The sequence below is a fragment of the Alligator mississippiensis genome, chromosome 12 (genome assembly GCF_030867095.1).
Source record: "Alligator mississippiensis isolate rAllMis1 chromosome 12, rAllMis1, whole genome shotgun sequence".
NCBI lineage: Eukaryota > Metazoa > Chordata > Crocodylia > Alligatoridae > Alligator > Alligator mississippiensis.
In genome coordinates, this window is record NC_081835.1 from 52,809,879 (window position 1) to 52,830,940 (window position 21,062).

The window sequence follows — 21,062 nt, forward strand, 5'->3', positions numbered from 1 at the left end:
CCACACATCCAAACCCTCCCCCCACCCCACATAAACACCCTCCCAGAGCCACTGGTGACGCATAGGGGGTACATGCAGGTGCACGTGCACCCCATGAGATTGGTGGTGCATCCCCTGATAGAAGCACAGCTGACACTGCTGGTGGGGCCTGCGGACAGTCACTGCTCACCACCCCCCCTTTGCCGCTGACACCACTACCTATGGGAGCTCCCCTCTTGCTGCTGCCACACCCCTGCCACAGCCACCACTGCCTGTGAGCAGTCGCTGTGCCCCCCCAGCCTCTGCGGGGGGACACACGTCGTTCATGCCCACAGCACCACCACAAACCCCCTACCCATGCACCCATACCCCCTTCACCCCTTCATGCCCCACCCCCATAATATACAAGGCAGACTTCATTTTGAGCTATTATGTAATCATCTCCACGCACACTATGCAAACACACAAATCAGGACAAAAATATTTTTTGAAATAAAATTCAAATATGTTATTGTAGATGTTTGATTTATAATATATAACTTGTTTTTTGGGTTTTTTCCAAGATGGCAAACCATCTTCCCAAAAGGAATACTTCCAGGAGCAAGGGAAGGGACTTCTCGTGGCAAAGGCAGGGATGGTGGAGACGCCTGGTCACCAAGATAGCGACCAGGGGGCGGCGCACCTGCCAAGGGGCAGGGCTACCCTTGGCCCTTAACAGCTCACCAAAACTTGTTAAGCAGCCCTCCAGCTGAAATAATTGGCCACCCCTGCTACACAGTCAACACCTACTGAACACTGCCTTAGACTAGGGCTCCAAGAAGTTATTGCCCATATGAGGTCAGTAAATCAATACCCTTGAACTCTATGTGCTATTCACACACACAGACCCCAGTTCAATGTACTAATTATGTGATGGCAACTCGCTGTGGACCTAGAACAGCTACAACAATGCCACCACCATCCCATATAGACCCACTTGCTGATTCTTTCAAAACTGTGAAAGTCCCAGAGATGCAAGCTGTGATGCAAGACAACTAAGGGCTTGTCTTGCAAGAATTGGATCAGAGCAGCTATCCCACTCAACTTCCTTGTGTACCTAGGCCTGAGGAGCTCACATCTAGGGAAGCTCACTCTCCTGGTAGTTGAAGCCACTAGCCCTGCCTGGTGTGTACAGTCAGTTAAGATCCCATCACTGGTACCAGAAGGTGCTGGGCCTCTTGGCCAAGAGGCCCCACTCAGAGTGCCAAACACCTCTTTGCTGTTCCCTTCTCCTGAAGCCTCAAGTGCATGCATAGGTTAAGAGCTTTGGGATCCCAAGGACTCAAAGTCTCAAGATAAATGCAAGTTATTCTATGCCTAGTCTGTTGGTCCAGAAATTTGTCCCTCATCAGGGAGACAGCAAGGCAATTAAGTACTTTGAGAGTTTACATTCTAGAAGGCAGAGGATCAGCTGCAAAGCTAAACTGTAAAAAAACAACTGGCAGACCAACGCTAACAAGCAGCTGGAGGCAATAGGTTCTCCCTCCTGCAGCTCTTGCTTACCATAATTACGCACAGCTCATGTGTACTAAGCCTTTTAAGCAGAATACAGGTGTAGGGCAGCTCATTTAAGTACACGCAACACCTTGTCCAATGGCTCCTGGGTTTATACTTTTGACAAATTCCCGCAACCTACTCCTTCTGGATAAACATGGTCCTGCCCACAGGCTTATTCCAGGAGGCAGGTGCACTGCCCTTTGGCTATATCACGTGAACATTTGGGATATGAGATCATATATACCCTAACACAAAGGAAGAAGGAAGGGAAGGAGTTAGCCCTGAAAACTGGCTGTTAGAGGGTGGATGATGGATAAGGAAGCATGTGTGAGGGCTTGGGATGAGGAAGGTCTGAACACCCCACATTCTTTTTGGTTTTATATTAGTAATGAGACCTGGAAAGCCTTGTTTGTTTACAGCGTTGCAAGAACAGTCCAAAGAATTCACTATTGCTTAGGAGGCCAAAAGTACTTTGCAGCATCAAGGATCTCAAAAGAACTGTGTCCCAACCTGGAGGTACCCTGTGCTATCTCCCAGTTGTAGACTGCTAAAGCAGCTTGCTCCATGTCACACTAAGTAAATTGCAGAAATGGGAATAGAAGATGGAATCCCTGACTTTCAGACTCATGCTCTGATCAACAGGTTATGACTTGATGCTTCAGAGATAACATGGCCGTGTTAGAGGCATAAAAATCTATGAACCCTGTTGAATTTAAGCAGGAGGTCCTAGTACAGACCAGGACATGGATGCCCCTCTGTATCTCAGCTCATTTCTGACTCTTGGCAATGTATCATGCAGTGAATGGCCTGCCATATCCTGCAGTCAATGGTTTACAGCTCATTGGCAGGATTTTGAAAGTCCTGACACAATCTAACAGCTGACTGAGACCCACAAAGCCAGAACCACTCTCATTTCAGGAGCAATAAGCTTTAAGCACAGGTCATTTGGAGCAGCAGCTCTCTCGATGCAAGCAGAAAGGAAAACATTTTGTGCAAAGCCAGGGTGAGATGCCTTTCAGTGAATTGGGTGGACACCTAGACCCTGAATTTGTAGGCTCACGGAGAACCCCCAAGACCTTTCCCCATACTTTAGCTCTTACAATCTGTAATCCTAAAATACCCTCCCTGAAAATCCAGCTCTTCCCCATCTCGGAGGCAGCCAGTTGTGAAACCAAAAAAAAAAGGTAGCAAGGGAACACGAAAGGTCACATCCAGGAGGGAAACTCTTTTGTGGGAGAGTGTGAAAACAGCAAGGAGATATTAGTTCTATGAGCAGAGAGCAAGCAACTAAACTGGACAAACCGCAGCAAAAAACACCATGTTTATCCATCAGTTTGATCTGCTTTAGACTCTAAAGTTTCCAAACTAGAGATTATTTTTTCCAAAAATTTCTTGATGGTCCTTGCCTAGTTTTGAGCAACACCACCATTACCAGAGGAAGATCTATGACCCTTATAGTCTTCTATAAAAGCTCATGATTTGGTAGGTGCCACTGGGATTCCCAATGGGCAGACTCTGGTAACAGCAAAGAAAAGTGGATTAGCTTTCTTGACAGAAGCCAAGATTAAGGCAGAACAGAAATTCAAGTCCCCCGTTCCACTGCTACTGCCAAAGAGGATCGATCTCACTGCGGTTGCATGGTGTGATGCTCTGTTGGGTGGCTAGAGGAATGACCAGTAGTTCAGCACTTACACCTGCGCTAGAAGAAGCTCGTGCTCCATTTGTTTCACCCCACTCACCATGACATGGGCAGAGGGCAGTCAGCTCACCTTTTATTTAGGAGTCTCTGGTCAGCCCTGGTCATCTTTATTAAAGGTGCAGGCCCCAAAGACACTGTAGGACAGGGGTCGGCAACCCCTGGCATGCATTCCTGAGCATGGCATATGACACTATTTTGCTCAGCATGCCACAGCCAGCCTAGGCTCTTGGCAGCTGCCACTGGCCACAGAGCAGGGGCTGCTCACAGCAGGGAGACTGCGAGCCCTGCTGCAAGCAACCTGGGCTCTGAGGCAGGCAGCAGCTACCCCGAGCTCAGGCTGGCTGTGGCAGGCGGCCAGGACTCGGCAAACAGCTGCACCAAGCTCTGGAGCCCCATTTGGGCTCCGTGGCTGTGGTGGGTGCACGTGCACCTCGGCGCAGATGGTGGGGGAGCAGCCGGGGTTGCGCTGCCCCAGGCGCCTTCCCCGCCGCGCACCCCAAGGTCCACGTGCAGCCACGGACCTGCCAGGGCTCCACAGACCTTGCCGCAGCTGTTTACAGCCTCCCAGCTGCCTGCCACAGCTATCCCGTGCTCTGGGCAGCTGCAGCAGGTGGCAGGCAGGCTGCAAACAGCTGCACCAGGGTCTGGCACCCGGGGAACTGGCTCGGTGGCGGCGGCCGCACGTGCAACTCAGGGCACATGGCAGGGAAGGAACCAGGGCACCACAACCCCAGCCGACCCCTGCTGTAGGACTTGGCTTGCTAAGCACTACCTTCAGCAGAGGAAAATGCTTGTGGGAACAGGGCAGATCAGTATATGGCAGGACCTGTACTGTCCCCATGTTGCTGCGTATCTAAGAGTAAGCTAGTTGCAATCTTCTATTTTACATTACATATGCACTCCTGAGAACGTGTTGATATGGCCCTTGACCAGGAAAGGGCTGGTAGCCATAGTTTTAAAATAGTATTTAAAGGTAGCCAGATTAAACCTTCTTCAGAGCCTGAATTGCAATTCTCCCACCCATGTTGACTGCACATGTTGCAATGCTGCTTTCTTTTCTCAGTCTGCTCTGGAAACACAGGCCACACTAGGCACAATCTGGCCACACTTTCCCTGAAGATTGTCTTCATGAACAGAAGCAACAGATCAGCTCACACCTTCTCCCCCAAAGGCTTGGCTCCTCCAAGGGCTCCTCTCTCAGAACTGCTCAACTCGTGCCCTAGATCCTCATGCCGATATTCTTCAACTGCAGCAATAAGTTTGGTAACTCGGTAAAGCTTACCCCACCTTGGTAACTCGGTAAACATGCCTGACCCTTTCTCGACAAAGTAGAGTTTCAAGCAGATGCTGTCTGCTTGTTAGGTTCTCCTGTCCTCACAAAGAAACAATCAAGGAGTTGCTGGTCAAAACCCAAGGCTGAATCTCAGGAGACCTTGACAGACTTTAATCTATACTTAAAAGGCAATTTAGAAGCTCTGAACCTCCACCCCCTTCCTCCCAACTTCCATTCAGCAAGGCCTTGGTGTATGCTACTGACACTTAAATCCACAGGGCCTCCTTAGCCGGGATACCATTGTTCTGGCAGGCTGCCCAGACATGGACATCAAAGGCCGGTTTTGAGCAAAACAGCAGGGAAAGGCAAATTCCTCCTTCAGGTGCCTCGCAGGAAGGATGGAAGCTTGTTGCTGCCCCAGAGCTGCTTGCTTCCTGGATGGCTCCCAGCTCTCACTTGGCAGTGCTGCATCAGGATCAGGCAGTCACCAGCTGAGTGACAGCAGCAAGTTTTTTGTATGAAGAAGAAAACCTATGCAAAAACACAGGAGGCCACATTTCCATGGGTCCCCTCCCCACCAGTAGCAGTCAGATTTTCAAAGGAGGTCAGCATGCAAACACACCAATCGCTACATAAAATGTCCATAAGCTGCAAACGTTTAGCTCCTATTCCAGTGCTCTGCCAGTACTTAGACTGGAGTTAACCATGCCCTGTTACAAGTCTTGGGAGGGCTGAAGAGGAATGTATATGTTTGATCTCCCTGCACCTGGCATTGCTAGGGAGGACAGATGCTCAGGACCACTCAGGATCAGGCCAAGAATTGGTCCCGGCCAGCCAGCGATCCCTGCTAATTACCCCAAGCCAAGCCAGGCTGCAGGAGGTTCTACGGCCCTGCAGCAATGAGGAACAAAATGAATTTCCTGAAGCAGCTCAGCAGTGGAATGTTCTATTTATATAATCTCACTTTAAAGTGGCACTGTGTCCCTGACCTCAGTGACTCACTCCCATTTCTCATACACTCCTTGGCGGCTGGCTGGGTTTTATGACACAGGCGCCCTTTAAGAGGTACTCCATGCATCAGCGCCTCCATCAGACACCCAGTGTTGAAATAAAGCTCTTGTTGTGGACACTGGGGCTTCATTCTTCACAGGGGCATCATTCATCCCTGGTTTATTTTGCTTCACACACCCATTGACTGGACTAACACTTACCCACACCACTCACTAGTGCACACCCATGCTGTGATGGAGTCCTAAAGTTATACATACCAGGCAGTTTATGCGTAGGTCTGGCATATTGTATTCTGGATTGAGGCAAACCCCTGCTATTAAGGAAAGTGTTATGGGAACTTCTGAGTGATCACGGTGAGACTTTCCTCCTCCCTGAGAGTGTTTGAAGTATGTTGGCTGCCCTCCACTCCAGCAGGGTACATCAGAGCAGTGGTTTTCAACCTTTGTTCATTTGCAGACAGACCCCTAAAATGTTTTTAAAAGAGCTGCAGACCCCTATGAATTGACAGTGTGGGTATTCATATACTTTTGACTGATCGTAGTCATCTTTCACAGATCCCTTAGACATAGTCTGTGGACCCCCAGGGGTCCGTGGACCACAGATCAAAAATGACTGCATTACAGCAATGTGCATTTAGTATGGTGCACTGACATGACACCCAGCTGATTTCACTAGCAAAATTCCAAAGACTTCAGTGGAGTTTCAGGATTAGCTGGAAACAAGAGCAAAACCTGACCCAGACTTTGCAAGGATTCCTCCTTGGATCTCAACAGTGGGACCAAGAGCATGAACAGGGCTGTGGCAGCTGTCATCAGGGTCATCTACTGTTATGGACTCAAATATGTACCAAGATCAATGTGGTACAAGCACATAGTGATATTTTGTGGCCTGGAGAGTTCCAAAAATGTAGAGTATAAGTAAGTAATGGTGAAGAAACCTTGTCTATACCACCATCCCCATCATTGGCCACAGCCATGGCAGAAGCATTAGGGAAATGCATTAGTGTAGATACTGCTAGGGAGCCTGTCTCATGAGAATGCTGGATTTGCTTGGCATAATAGCTGAGCTCCCTTCCTCTCCAGTAACTGCCATTTATGCTCGGAAAGCCTCGCTTTAAGGCATGAAAGGATGAAGCCAAACAGTTGGGTGATGGATATGGAGCATTCAAACGATTTAATTCACATAGGGTCCAGAGCTAGACTGCACCTGAGATCCAGCTCTTGGAGGAGAAGAAAACAAAAGTCTCCATAGAACTCCATGGAACAAAAGTCAAGATCTCAGGGCCTGCTTTTATGGCAGTAGCTGTATTCATAACTGTTTGTGCATGCATTTAAGCTACTGCTCTATATTAAGCGTATCTTCCTATGTCCCTGTATTCACCTGGAAAGGTACAACCTGTCAAGCTCATCTATTGACCTGTCTAACCCTATCAGGACAGACAGACAGCTCTGCAGAAGAAAACCTGTCTACATTTGGCTATGGAGGAAGACTGACCAACACTTTTTAAAATCTTTTCCAATTAAATTGTGCCTCCAAGGCCATTATAGAATTATCTAAATTACTCAATTATAGAGCTAAGTAACAAGAGCAGAGAGAGACAGAAGGATTTAGGAGGAATAGGCCAGGGAAAAGAAGGAGATAAGAAGACGCAGTAGCTGGAGAGCTGAAAAAACAAGCAACTATAGAGGCTACTCAAGCTCTTTCCAGTCTGGAGCAGAAAACGTGACTCTTATATGTTGCAACTCTGAGACAACAAAAGCCAAGAGCACTAGTTGAACATCCAGAGAAGCAGGAAAAAATCCACCCGTGAGACACCCCACAAAACAATTTTATTACCCCTTACTGCTTCATGAGTTAGAAAAGATTTCTAACACCCAACATAGATTTCCTCAGCGTAAATTAAACCCATTACTTCCCATGCTATCCCCTACAGCCATGCAGAAATATTGATCACCTTCCTCTATTTCAGCCTTATATCTCTGAAGATGTAGGACCTCCCTCAGTCTGCGTGACTAGAAGAAATAAACCCAATCTTGCAATCTTCAAAATGAGTCATATTTTCTAAGCCTCATCATTCTTATTTTTCTCCTCTGAACTCTCTCAAGTTTGTCTACCTTTTTCAGATCCAGCTGAGAAGGACGGAGAAGGGGGTGCAAACCAGTTTGACTCTGCTGGTCTAGATGAACTCCCTGTATTCCCCTACTTATGGAGAATGCCATGTGGGACAGTGTCCAAAGCCTTTTAAAGGTCAAGACTTAATTGCATCTATTTCTTCCCTATTACCAACTAGACCCTGTCAAAGGATAACATTAGATTTACTCCTGGCTGTTTCTTATTAACTTACTGTCCTTTGACTGCATACACATGAATTAATAGTTTGTTCTAGTATCTTCTGAGTACTGAAGTTAGGCCGACTGCTCTGGAGTGCCCTGGGCCCTCCATTTTTCCCCTCTTATAGAGCTAAGCACTATGTTTGCCTTTCAAGTTATCTGCAACCACCTCCACCCTTCAGAAGTTCTTGAAGATATACTGCTGATGGTGCTGATATTCCTTCAGGTCATTCTGTACGAACACCACTGAGAAGGCCTTGCTAACTTCAATACAGCCAAATATTGCTTAAAGCCTGAGTTTTCCCCCCCATTCTGGATTGGGCTTTTATTTCCTTGTTAAATGCACACATGCAGACACACGCACATGCACGCACACCAATTACAACATTTGCGTGGAAGCTGAAACAAAAAAAGAGGCACTGAATACTTCAGCTTCCTTTGTTCTGCTATTTGCTCCCTTTTCCCAATAATCAAAGGCCCCATGTCTCTTCTATTACTCCCAGTGTATTTATACAATCTTTTCTTATTGTCTGGTGCGTCTCTTGCCAACTGTAACTCATTCTGTGCCTTAGCCTTTCTGATGTCTTCCCTCCACAGTTGTGCAATATCTTCATACTTACTCATCCTTAGTCACATTTCTGTGTTTCCACTTCTGGGATGATCACATTTTTTATGTTTCTGACCATTAGAGAACTCCCCATGGGCAACAGTAAATTAAATTTACAGAGGGAAAAGAAAGAGGTGCCTGTTCTTGCTGCTAATTAAATCTGGCAAGTATGAACTAAACGCTATAATCAAATAGTATTATCCAATGAGATTTCATTTATGAATCTCTACGTCTAAACACTTAATATGAGGGTTTGTTTTATTTCCTGAGAGTAAAAGAATAGAGAGTCAGGCGACAACAAGTGTAGCATGGATGCTTGCTTCCCAACACTCGACAAAAATCAAAGCTAATCCGTTCCAAGCTAATTATAGGCCAAAAAGGAGCAATCTCCCTCCTCTCTTCTAACTAACGGCTTCCGACCATGCAGCTTGGGATTTCCTGTCGCTGGTTTTGTTTATGGTCGATGCTGACATGCTCTTCTTCTGCAGCGAGGGCACGTCTGAGCTGCAAACAGGATAAGCAGCACTGCTGAACTGGTAAAGAACTGAAACCCAGGTGCTTCCCTCTCCCACTGAAAGATACCCACTGGCATGGAAACAAAATATCAACCTACCCAGAGGTTTAGACAGCATTCAGGTTGTGTCTTGGCCAAAAGCCAAGGAGGAGGAAGACACCAGTATCCGTGGGTAATAAATACCACTGGATGTCAAGACAGGCTAGAGAATCCCCCCTTCCCCAACCTCCTTTCTCATGGTCACTTATGAGGCATAAGAGATGGGGCCCCTAGTCTCTGAGATTGAAAGCTGCTAACCACTTACTCCATCTGTGCAACCTCCGCAGAACCAGTGATCCATCTTCTCAGAAGGAAGGAGGAGGCGGGGAACAGGGAATAGTTGTGTTTATTGTGAGGCCCCACAATTGGTAACCACAGACACTACAATACACATCCCATGTCTCAGACATTGTGTATGGATGAGAAGGCAGCCACAGCAAGGTTTTTCTGCAAGCAATAAAGATGCCCCACAAAAGCCAACGCTAGGGTTTACGCAGAGCAGGACAGGAGTCAGAAGAGCCATCAACCAATCCCCCATCTGAAGCAATTTGAATGCTGCAGCAATGCATTCCCAGATTGTGCCTAAATCTACCTAACCCACTGTCTCATTATTGGAAAAAGAAGGCTAACATTGCACTGAGAGATGACCAACTTAACCCTTTAGTTAATGGATTTATTGATACAATTCAAAGCTAGTAGGGGAAACATTCTGAATTTCCTGCTTCAAGCAACTAGCCTTTTCTCTCCTGCCTTTCCTGCATCTCCAGTCAGATACGCCTCAAGTGCTTTATAAGCAACCCAACACCTTATCCACTTGAGTATGAGCTCCCCCACAATTTATGGATTAAACTAAACAGGATTCACTATGGAGCTGGACGCTTTAATGCCATACTCCATGAGACTGGCTTAAAGGACAGTCCAATATGTGACTGTGTTGATACACCACCAACTGCTGACCTCATGTGAGCAGCACACCTGCACACCCAGGATAAGGACCTGGCAAGTGTCAAAAATAAAGCAGGAGCGTGGCTCTGCCACGTGAACGATGTGTAGAGTGGGAAATGAAGTATATAAGGGAAGAAGAAGAGTCAGATCCTATCAGACTGTTTTTCAGGGAGTGGGCAGGAGAGAATGGGTGGAAAGACCAGCTCTGAACAGATAAATAGCTAGGCTGGGTTTGATCCAAGGTCATCTGGTCCAGTATCCTGCCTCTGAGGGGGGCAGAACTGGATGCAGAGGTACATTTACTAAACCCATAGCAGGCAGACTGTGGCAAAATTATCGCAAACATCCCAACTTCTCCTAACTCCTAGTGAGAGACTGGCATGGGCCCTGAAACAATATTTTCTCTTCTTCCCACAGTCTCTTAGCCAGGGCCACGTCCCCAACCCTGCATATTCATGGTAACTGTGACATGATGTGGGAGATCTCTGAATCCTGCTGCATACAAGGTCTTCCCAATACCCCAGTGCTGCAGGAAGCATGCACCTGGACACTCAGCATTGGAGCCCATCTACAGGTAAATCCAACAAAACCACAATGTGCACGCGCAGGAAGTTCTCTCCTCTAAGCCTGCTTTATCTATGTATTGCTCCCTCCCAGTAGCATTATTCAGTGGCCCTTCAGGCAGGTGCTCATATTCTTCCATCCACAGAGTTCAGACCCATGTGGGCTCTTCAGCCTCTGAATTCAGATGCCAAGGAAGGCATTGTGTCAAAGCTTTGTGTCCCGCTCTCCAGGGAGACAGCTTCCTCCCATTCTGGCTATGTAGGAATGAATGAATCACATTTCAAAGCTGTCATTAAGTCACACAGACTCTGCTTGGAATAGCCACACAGACTCTGGAGTCTGCATATTTGGTTCTCCCAGAAAGAGCCCCAAACCCTCCTCTGTTCCCAGCTGGACTGACAGCTTCCCCAGTTGCACACATCCTGCAGGCAGACAAGTGGGTTTCAAGCTCTGCTCCTTCGCTTGGACTGTAAAGCCTTTGGGGGAAGGCACAGGCTTTATGAAGGGTGAGCTTCCCTGCTGGTCTCTTTTCCTTACCATGGAGGGAAAGTTTTCCTCTCCAGCTTTTATTCCCCCATCCATGTCTCCCTAGTCTTACACTGGATTCCTAGTTCTCTAGCTAGTTCTCTAGCTTTGCACTTGATAAATGGATTGTTCCTGAAGTCCTGGTTACCTTCAAGTCAGTCAGTGACAATACACAGACCTAGTGGCTTTGCCCTCCTACCCCATATTACAATCTCTGCCTCAAAAATAGATCTAGACCTATGCAAAGCTCCTGGAACTGAACATCCTTGGACTCCAGACCTAGTTCAGCTTTACAGGCTACCTTCATCCCTACATTTGAGGGTCTGCAGTAATGCAAGCCCAGTGTTTGGACAAGAGCACAGATCAGCTAAGGATCCCAGGACAAACCAATGCTATTGAGGAGGTGCAGCCCTACCTTCCGGTGGAGCAGCTGGGACTGCGGCCCTCCATTGCCTTCGATTTCATAGCGGACGCTGTTGAAGAGCGCGACTCCGTACTGGTCTTTGTAAAACTGGCAGAATTCTCCTAGCACCTTCGCTGTTTTCTCTGAAAGGGAAAGAAAAATCAAGTTTAATCAGAGAGCACAAACTTGAGAAGAACAGATCCAGGGACCTCCAAGCATGGATGATCGAAGCCCCATCCCCCACCTGCTTGGCGTACTCCTCCAGCCAGCTATCCAAGCATTAGTGTGGGAGATTAATAAGCAGATGTCTCATTTCCTGCAGCTGTGAAGGAATTTCAACCCGCTAAAAGCACCCCTACCAGTTTGGCAGCATTGACTCTTCACGAGTCACTGGCCATCAGTTTGGTTACTGGAATCATATTGCTAGGATGAACTACGGGTTATTAAACAAACTGTGTATGTGTGTTTCTTTTTCCAGTAGGAGTTTTGCTCATTTCATCTCTCATACTAGGCACCAATTAGCAAAACCAACTCCCACTCACCATGGTAGAGCCTTGTTGATTTGACTGCACCGTCTACAGAGCTTAAGAAAGCTAGGCCTATGCAGAAGTCCTGTATGCCTGGGCTAGGACAATGCAGGGTCCTAAATGGCAATGAATTGCAATTTACTTTTCTGCAGGCATTTCTAATCTAGAGATCCCCGTGCCAGATAAGAGTCATTTCATTTTGCCTGGCGAGAGATGGGTCTTTTGTTCCACGCCATGACCAGCTCACCTAGGGCAATGATCGTTGGGAATCCCACCACCTCCACATCCCGGTAGTTGAATCCCCAAGCTGAATCCCATCACCTTCACATTGTTGTCTCCAAGCCCCTTCCTAGAAGGGCTGGAAGAAGCAATCTGAAGGGAGGCAACTTGTAACTTCTCCAGTCTTCACTATCCTATACAGTACCCATGAGCAGCAGCTGCAGTGCAAACCAAAATGTTATTCACGTGCTGCCCATAAGGGCCTCCCTGCCACAGGGATCCATCTCATTATAAGGGAGGGGCAGAGATTCCCAACATATTTTGTCGGTATGTTCCCAGGCTGGCCCTGGACCCAGCCCTTGCCGGTGACAGTGTGGGACAGTTCTAACCACTACCTGCTACCTGTTGGGCGGGGCAAGCGCAGAGCATGTAATGTTGAATCAAGCAGCCACAGGTCAGGTGAGTCACACTTCCACCTGCCCCTGCTATGTATGCAAATCTGTCACGGGCACACGTGAAGCAACTGGAACATAGCTGTGAGGGCCAGCATGGGGGCAGTGCCACTTGAAATGTATTCCCTGTCCCCAGTGCCAGCAATGCCAGTGCCCACTGCCAGAAGATGGAGCCAGCCAGCATGCAGCCGACCCTGCAGTGAGTCAGAAGCCAACATACAGAACAGGAGAATGCGGCAGAGGCTCCTATAACTGGCTGCAGAAGCTTTGATTCAACTAGAGATTTGCTGGTACAAACTCTAATGGTCTTTCACGTTACAAAGTCATGGATGTTCCTCAGGCAAGGGAGAAAGTCACTGGGCACTTGACACATCACACGTGGGAGCAGTGAACCAAAGGATCTCTCCTATCAAGGAATCAGTCTGTTAACACACAAGCACTGCACTCAGCTGGGTCTCCTAGGTCCCACCTTGGTAGGAATGCAATATTTCTCATGGGCTCTCTTGGCAGGGTTTCTGCTCTTAGAGCACAGAAATCCGCATTATATCCCTGACATAATCATGAAGTTTCAGACAATCCTAAGAGGCCACCTGATACCAACTGTCAAGTATCTGTTGGCCCCAGGGATGTTACGGTATATTTGGCCAGGGAGAACCACACACCTGCTTTTGCCTATCTCTTGTTAGAATTACACAGGGAGAAACACACACTACCTTAATCTTCTTTAAAGAACACCACATAGTTCAAAGTGCCAGGGGGCCAGCTATTGCCTTGGCCAACACCACAAACTAAATAGTTAACACATACACACGTGCACACAATCTCTGTAGTCAGGTCTGCAACACACTCACATCCTCTGGCACCAGAACACCCCTAGAAGCAGGTTCTACCAGCAAGAACATTATTTTCTAGCATGCCAGTGCCATTAATCTTGAATATACCAGGCAGGTCTACACAAGACACTTAATGCGCAACAGCCTAATAACACTGTGCAGCAGTGTGCTGGGTGAAAACCGTGCTAATATGCTACTGCACAGTAGTATTAAGCTACTGCGTAGTAAGCGTCACTAAAAAAACCATGCACCCAGCGCAAACTGTAATTACTGCACATTTAGTTAGTATTTCATTAAGCAAGTACTTAACTAAATGCAAAGTAACTAGTGCGCATTAATGAACGTGTAGACGTGCCCATTGGGCCCAATTCTCAGCTACACCAATGCTCCTTTTATTAAAGGAAACACCTCCCCCTAATTCACATTTATTTGTTGTCAGCTAACCTTACATTAGATGTCACACATCCCGTGCTTCCTTTCCAAACAGAGGAACCATGGTAAGCTTCCTGCCTTTCCAGGATTCTCATAATAGCCATCTGTTGCCCCCCCCCCCCACCAGTGACTAAGGTCTCTGCCATGGAAGTTGCACTTATTCATGCAAATTAAGCTTTCCTGGATCTGCCATCACCTTCTCGTTCTATGTCCACAGACATGAAGTAATGGCCTTAAACTGCAGCAAGGGAGATGAGGTTAGATATTATGAAGGGCATTCTAACTTGGAGGGTGATTAAGCTCTGAAGCAGATTTACAGGGATTTCACAATCTCTCTAGGTATTAGAAGTTTTTTAAAGTGCAAAACAGCAGTGATCCTGCCTTGAGCAAGGGGGTTGGAGTTGATGACCCTCTGACATCCCTTCCAAACCTATTTTTCTATGATAAGGGCTTCTGCCAGGGAAAAGGAACGGCAGACACTATCATTATGGCTCTGATGTTGCAAAATGAAACTGAACATTAGACCTTGGCTGCGTTTATTCCTGGTAAGTACAGGGTCCATATCAAGTTTGTCCCTAGTGTCCCACCACTCAGTGTTGGACCAGAAGAAAGCAGGCACTGTGTTTAACTGGAGACCTAGAGAGAGAAAAAAAATCTCTCATGGACTTGAAGGCAGGGTCTGAATGCACTAATGATGTCTCTCAGCCAAGGCACCTATTGCACTTTTTGTCCCTTCTCTAAATTTGGCAGTTCAGCAGATGTCAGCAGCTCATTTACGGAAGACACGTAACAGAGTCTCCCCGCTCGTCATCAGCTATCACTATTAGTCAGTGTTTCTAGGAAGGGATTTGTCAGTGTGGCCTGAAGGAACTCAGTGAGATTTGAGTAACAAACCCCCCTTGGCTCATTTGAAAAATCCCAGGCACAGTCCACATTAGGACCCCGTCATGTCCCTGTTGAAGTTAGAGACTTTGGATGTTGTTGGTCCCTCCCCACCCTCCCTGTGCTTAATACACACTTAAACTGCCCATGCACATGCATGTTGGCATTCTAATTAGAAAGCATGGGAGCGGACTCAATTAATCGAGTCTGTTCTCTGTTTTAATTAGAAGACTCCAGTGTCGCCGCAGCATCACACGTATTAAGCCCCTGCGAGTTTTAAAATGGCCAAGGGGCACTTTATCTAAACCTCGTCAAATGAGGTTTAGATAAAGCATCCTGCAGTCATTTTTAAATGTGCAGGGGCTTAATACACGTGATGGTGAAGGGTTTAAATTACAGTATCCGTCTGGGAGCCACTCTAATTAAAATGCCCCTCCTCCCCCACAACCCCTGAGCACATATATAGGCAGCCAATGTGCCCAACTAGGGTGGATGTGATCCCTGCCCAAGCACCAGGTTCAGGATGGACAAGTCCATGCAGAAGCACTAGCATACAGATTTCCCTATACCATTCACAAAACAGCCCGTTGAGGACCAGCATCCATTTCCTGTGCATAGGGCACAATCTTTCTCCTGAGAAACTGCAACGTGTTCAGCAGCCAGCTGTGCAAAATGAGGCTGTTTTAATACATACCCCCTCCAGGAGCTGCTAATCACAGACTCTCCAAAGAGATGCAACCATTTGCTTCCAGCTATTCTGGTCCCTGGACAGTATATAGGGTGCATATAAAGGGAAGGCCCCTTTGGCTCCAGCACGAATGCCATGGCACAGGTAGCCTCATCCCCTGAACCTCAAATCACGAGACCTGGGTTCTATTCCTGGCTCTACCACTTGCCTGTCACGTGAGCCTAGGCAGCCTGTTCCCCCTTCTGCGCCTTGCTTCCCCTCCCTCACCTCTCAGATTTAATCATCTGACTACCATTGTGTTGCCACTTTAGAGTCCAGCCCAGCAGGATTACAATTCCCACCCTTCTTGGAGCACACCACACCCTAAAGGGGGTTGATTATGGGTTACACGGTCTTTGTTCAGCATTTAAACATCAAATGCCTCAGATTCCACTTGAGAGGCAGGAAATTCCTGATGTTCAGATTGTTCCAACAATGTTAGCATGCCCATATTGCACATCCTGTACATTGCATAGCATATGTTACTAGCAGAGTGACATGTTGCCAGAGTTCGGGGAGAAGAACAGCCTTGTTAGGGTATAACCAAAGCCTGCAGACGACCTTCTCCCCAGCTCTTGCACTGGTATGTAACCTCAGGCGAATCACTTCCTCTGTGACTCATTCTACAGAGGAAGCAGCAGATGCCAAGATTCACCTACCCCAGATAAGGCTTTGTGTAGTAATGCTCTCATTAAGTCTTCAAGTTCTGCATATAGAAAGTGCCATGGGGTTGTAAAGTAACAGCCTTTAAACAAGGCAAGTGAAACCAATACAGAAGTGGAATGAGGTTGCACGCAAAGCTTGCTGTGAAGGCATTTCCTAGCTGGAGTGTGATCTTGCAGCTTGCCCAGGAGAGAGGGCTGCACTTTCCCTGAGGTTCTTTCAGTGACAGAAATAGGATGGAAAATGTTTGGGAGAACTTGTAATTCCCTTGTCCCTTTTAAATGCATTGGATAAGGTCCTGTCTCGCTGCTTCCTTACACTGAAAGCACAGACCTAACTGAGCATGCAGGCTGGTTCATGAACACAAGAGCCTTCCCCGAGGCTGCCACCAAGGGTGATGCAAGTTTCCAGAAGACAGATGACATAAGGGTGTGGAAGGAAGGCAAAGTCCACTGTACAGGGGCTCCTCCTCTCCACCTTTCCAGCTAACATGCCTCGCTAATAGTCCGAATGCTCTTGCTGCAGCACATGACATCAGTATACCCCATCCAGCTAGGCCAGGGGTGGGCAATTATTTTGGGCAGAGGGCCACTTACTGAGTTTTGGCAAGCCATCGAGGGCTGCATGACAGGCAGCCCAGGGCAGATAAATATTAATTTCTTAATTTTTTAGGGGCCCCGCGGGCCGGATAGAAGGGCCTGGTGGGCCACATCTGGCCCCCGGGCCGCATTTTTGCCCACCCCTGAGCTAGGCGGTTGCTTTTTCAACCACAATCCAGCTCCAGGTGTCTCTCCATATCAGGATCAAGCCACCCCAGCCTCTCCCAGGATCCTCACCTGTAGGAGGACTGCTCATCTACATGGAGCTATTCCTGATGGGGAGTTGATGGCTAGTGTTAGGGCAGGTGCCTGGGAACACCTGGGCCCTAGCCAAGCAGTGTTTTCCTGCAGGTGTGGAACAAAAAGGTGATGACAGAGACCGTCAGTTTGCTAGTGTGGGTGCTTCTAAAGCAGAAGGTGTCTGCTAGATAAGAGCTAGCCTCATTTCTCAGGGGCTCTTCAAAAGGAAAAGACTTTGAGGCAAACAGCTGTCATGGAATCAGAGGAAAGGTTCTCACAGCCAGCTTAGCAAACAAGACTCCAACCTCTATGCAGAGAGCACACGCCCCAGGCAGGGTGCCCTGCCCGGCTCCACTGCAGGGGGAGAAGCTGGAGGATGGTCTGGGGGTGAGCCGTGCACAGGACAGCGTGGTAGAAAAAGCTTGCAGTGGATGTTAGGAGGGAAGGGAAGCACTACGGGTGAAGCACAGAGCTGGTTCTGGTCCTAGTCTTTGGGAAGGCCAAGACAGATGGATGAGTCACCTGGACAAGCCACCCTCCTGACATCTGCAGACCCGTGAGGGCAGTGAACAGGCGCAGCACAGGGAAGAGGTACTCCAAACAAAGCAAGGCTGTCTTGGGACTCAGTCTGGACAGAAGACTCCAGACACAAGGAGTTAGAAAGCTGCCCCACTGTGAACAGCTCAGATGTGGGACACTTCTGTTGCCCTCCAGCTCACTGAGGATCTGACTGGTGCAAAGCCCCAGTGGAAGATCCTCAGCTTAGTCCAGCTGGGATTTTTAGTGTTAGAACTGGGCTCAACCAGACAACTGTCCCTCCAGTAAACTCTGTTCAGCTCAGTTCTAAAGAAATCATGTGGGATCCACCACAGTGGAAGACTGCTTGACCATCACAACCACCAACAGCACCCACCTTCCCCTGTACTCCTTTCTCCCAATGGGAAAGGAGGCAGCAGTACAGAGATGGGGTGTCATCTTCACAAGAAGTAAGAAAGGGAGAATGGAATGAATCCTCTTCCCCTTAAGTCCAGGTGGTTTTGCAATTATAGCACCGGATTGGGATCTGGGAGACTTGAGTTCAAAGTCCCAGCTCTGCCAGAGGCCCATTTTGTGGCCGAGATGGGAAATGAAGCAGAGTTGTGCTAGTTTTTTCTCTAGTGAAGCTAAATTTGATCATTCCTTGGAGCAAAGCTTACATCACAGTACAGAGCTGCACTGTGCTGCATGCAGACTTGATTAAGGCCTCCAAGGGCTACTGTAATTCAATGCATATCAACACTGAATTCACAGTTTGAGTCTTCCCTCCCCAGCTCCAGAAAACAGGGAGGTACCTCAGGCTCCAAGCAAGAGAAGAAAAAGTCCTCTTCCTTCCCACAGCTCTGTGGCTGGCAGTCAGACCATGAACAGCAAGGAAGCTGCTTGTAACCTGGGTGCTGCCATCCAAGATAAAACCAACCACCGTTTGAGCCAGCTGGAAGTTCTTCTAGCTGCAGTTGCAGATACTCCAGAAGAGCCAAGAGAAGCCCTACTTTAAACCAGGACTTTCTTTTTCTCTCCCATTTCAACTGCACAGAAGTATAGGCAAGTGTCCCTCTATTCTTTCATCACCAGCACCAGAACACTTGAAAAGCCCTTGACCAGGAATGGCGCGTGGCTGTGGTTTGGAAAGAACACGCAATTAATGTATAGATTCAGGCAGCTCAATAAAGTTGATTGCACAGACAGGGCCCTTGCAGAGGATCATTTCCACATACAAAGAGACACTCACTGGAGGCAAAGGAAAAAACCAGATTGGCTAGGATGCCTATCTGCAGCAAGGATACAGCAGAGCACTGCAGACAAACTCATCATGAGGATTTAAGAGATTTAAGGCTGCTTAATTAGCCAGACTTCCAGGGTCAGCCCTAGGCAGCAGCAAACTTTATACCCACATGCTTCCCACCCTTGGGCAGAAACAAGTTTGCACACGACTGCTTTCTCATTGCCCTTGCCAGAAGTCTGACGTCTGCAACCCCCAACCTCACTCATCCATGCAACATCTGCAAATTCTGCATACTGCTCTCCCCTATGGGATTTGCTCTCCATCTTGCTGGGAGGACAGGCACCTGGTAGGGAAACATTCAGCAAGACTCCCTAGCAGATAACATACAGACAGACGAAGGGCTGTCTGCTGAACCCAGCTGCAGTGGTCAAGATGAATCTGGATTGACTCCACCCACAGAGAGAGGGAGGCTCTACATGGGATGCAAAAGCTAACTAGGGCCCCTGCCCTTACCCTGCCAAACGTGTGAGTAAGATTGGTCCTCTCCTCCACACACAGCACTTCCACATTTCTCAGGGAAGCAATGGGAAGACAGACATGCAAGGAATCTAGTTCATGGTAGTCTAAAAATGTGTCAGGAACACCTTTGTGCAACCCCACAACCTCAGCACAGACTCCCAATCAACGCAGAGGGATCAGTGCAAAGTCTGCTTAGTGTTTAGAAACCCCCTGGGTCCTGCTCTTTCTTGCATTCATGGGACAGCATCAGTGTGGCATTTAGTCACTATACAAACAGTTCAGGATGGCTTTTGGCCTTTCCTTGGCTTCCCGGCTAGCTGATGTGGCTTATAGTCACATTTTTCCTATTTAAAATTCATTTTTCCCCTTTGCTGATGTGTCAAGGGCCCACGCAACTAGGAGAACCAACCTTCTGGCAACAGGGAGAAAACAAATCAGTGTGACTATACCATGTAGCAGTGAGGCCACATGGGAACTGTAAGAGAGACGGCCTCGCTCCAATTTTCAAACTTCTGACGGTTGAAAATTGTTTACAGCAGAACTGCAACATCGAGACGCATATTTATATTTGAGAAAGAAATCCCACTGCCACTGAACTATGCGTATGCAACCATCTGGCGTGCCATGGTCAGCTCTGGTGGCGTGGCTAGTAGAGAGGGATGGTTGACGTACAGAGCCAAACAGAACAAAGACAAATAACTATTCTCTGGTCATGACAGTAGGACACATATCACACCGATGTAAAGCAATAGGGAATCACTGCTGCTGCACTCTGCTAGGACAGAAAGCAAGTGTTCGATAGAGACAGCAAGTATCAGCCAAAGGAGAGTGCTACCATCTTGATCTCTGCCATCCATAAAGCCGTCAGTGCAATGCCAGACACAGGCCTAAGGCTGCCTGCCTTCTTGTATCGTGGTGGTAAGGGCCAAGTCCCAGGTTTGCAAATTCAGCATTAAGGCCCCAGTATTGTTAGCTTGATAAGAGTAACCGATGATGCTTGAAAGGCAGCAGAGTTTTGCTAGTCAGCAGGTTTAGTGCAAATACTAAGCAAGTTATATGATCTCCCCCACGATCCCCAGCTCTACTGATATATCCCTTCAAGTATCATTTGTGATGGCCACTGCTGTCAGAGCCACCTTCTTTGGTCACACACACTTCCCTTGAGAAAACACGCCCCACGCTCAACCAATGACCAGAGAGCTCAAAGTTTCCTGGTCTGGGATGCAAAAGAATCTGTGCCCAGTTCTCCCAAAGTCAGTGCACTGAAACCACTTCTATGATGGCTCCAAGCCAAGCCTGCAATCACCACCCAGAACTATGCACCACCTACTCACTCCCATTCAGCACAAACCAAGCCCAGAAATTAGGTAGCACAGCTGGTTTTGTGCAGCCTTGAGCACCTGCCAAGATGCACACCCAAGAGAGTCCATGAACAGCACTGGATGTCATTTATGCATGAGACTGCAGTATTGCCAACCCCACCATGGCAAAAATCACGAGACAAACTCTTAAAAAACAAGAGATTTGGAAAGTAAATTATGAGATGCTATTTTTGAAGTGTTGTTGGAGGGGCAGGGGGAGCCTGTGGGTATGTGTCGAGGGTTTGAAGCCCGGGGAGGGGGGTGGTCCCTCCCCTTGACATACCCTGGCAAGACGAGGGGTACTGTGGGTCAGGAGTGACGGGCAGACACACCAACATGCAGACACACACAGACAGCTGCACGTGGCTCTTTTGCATGACTCGCCCCAGCCCCCAGGCCCCATTTACCCCAGCCCCTGCCC

The 21,062-nt window shown here is 47.9% G+C and overlaps 1 protein-coding gene across 1 annotated transcript in view; it reads right to left on the reverse strand.

Moving 5' to 3' along the window:
• The window catches only part of NIBAN2 (niban apoptosis regulator 2), a 96,618-nt gene that overhangs the window by 39,319 nt on the left and 36,237 nt on the right, over window positions 1–21,062 (reverse strand). Inside the window, exon 2 of the mRNA XM_006271264.4 lies at window positions 11,438–11,568. Coding sequence (XP_006271326.3) covers window positions 11,438–11,568 — 131 coding nt within the window. The remainder of the gene's footprint in view (window positions 1–11,437; window positions 11,569–21,062) is intronic.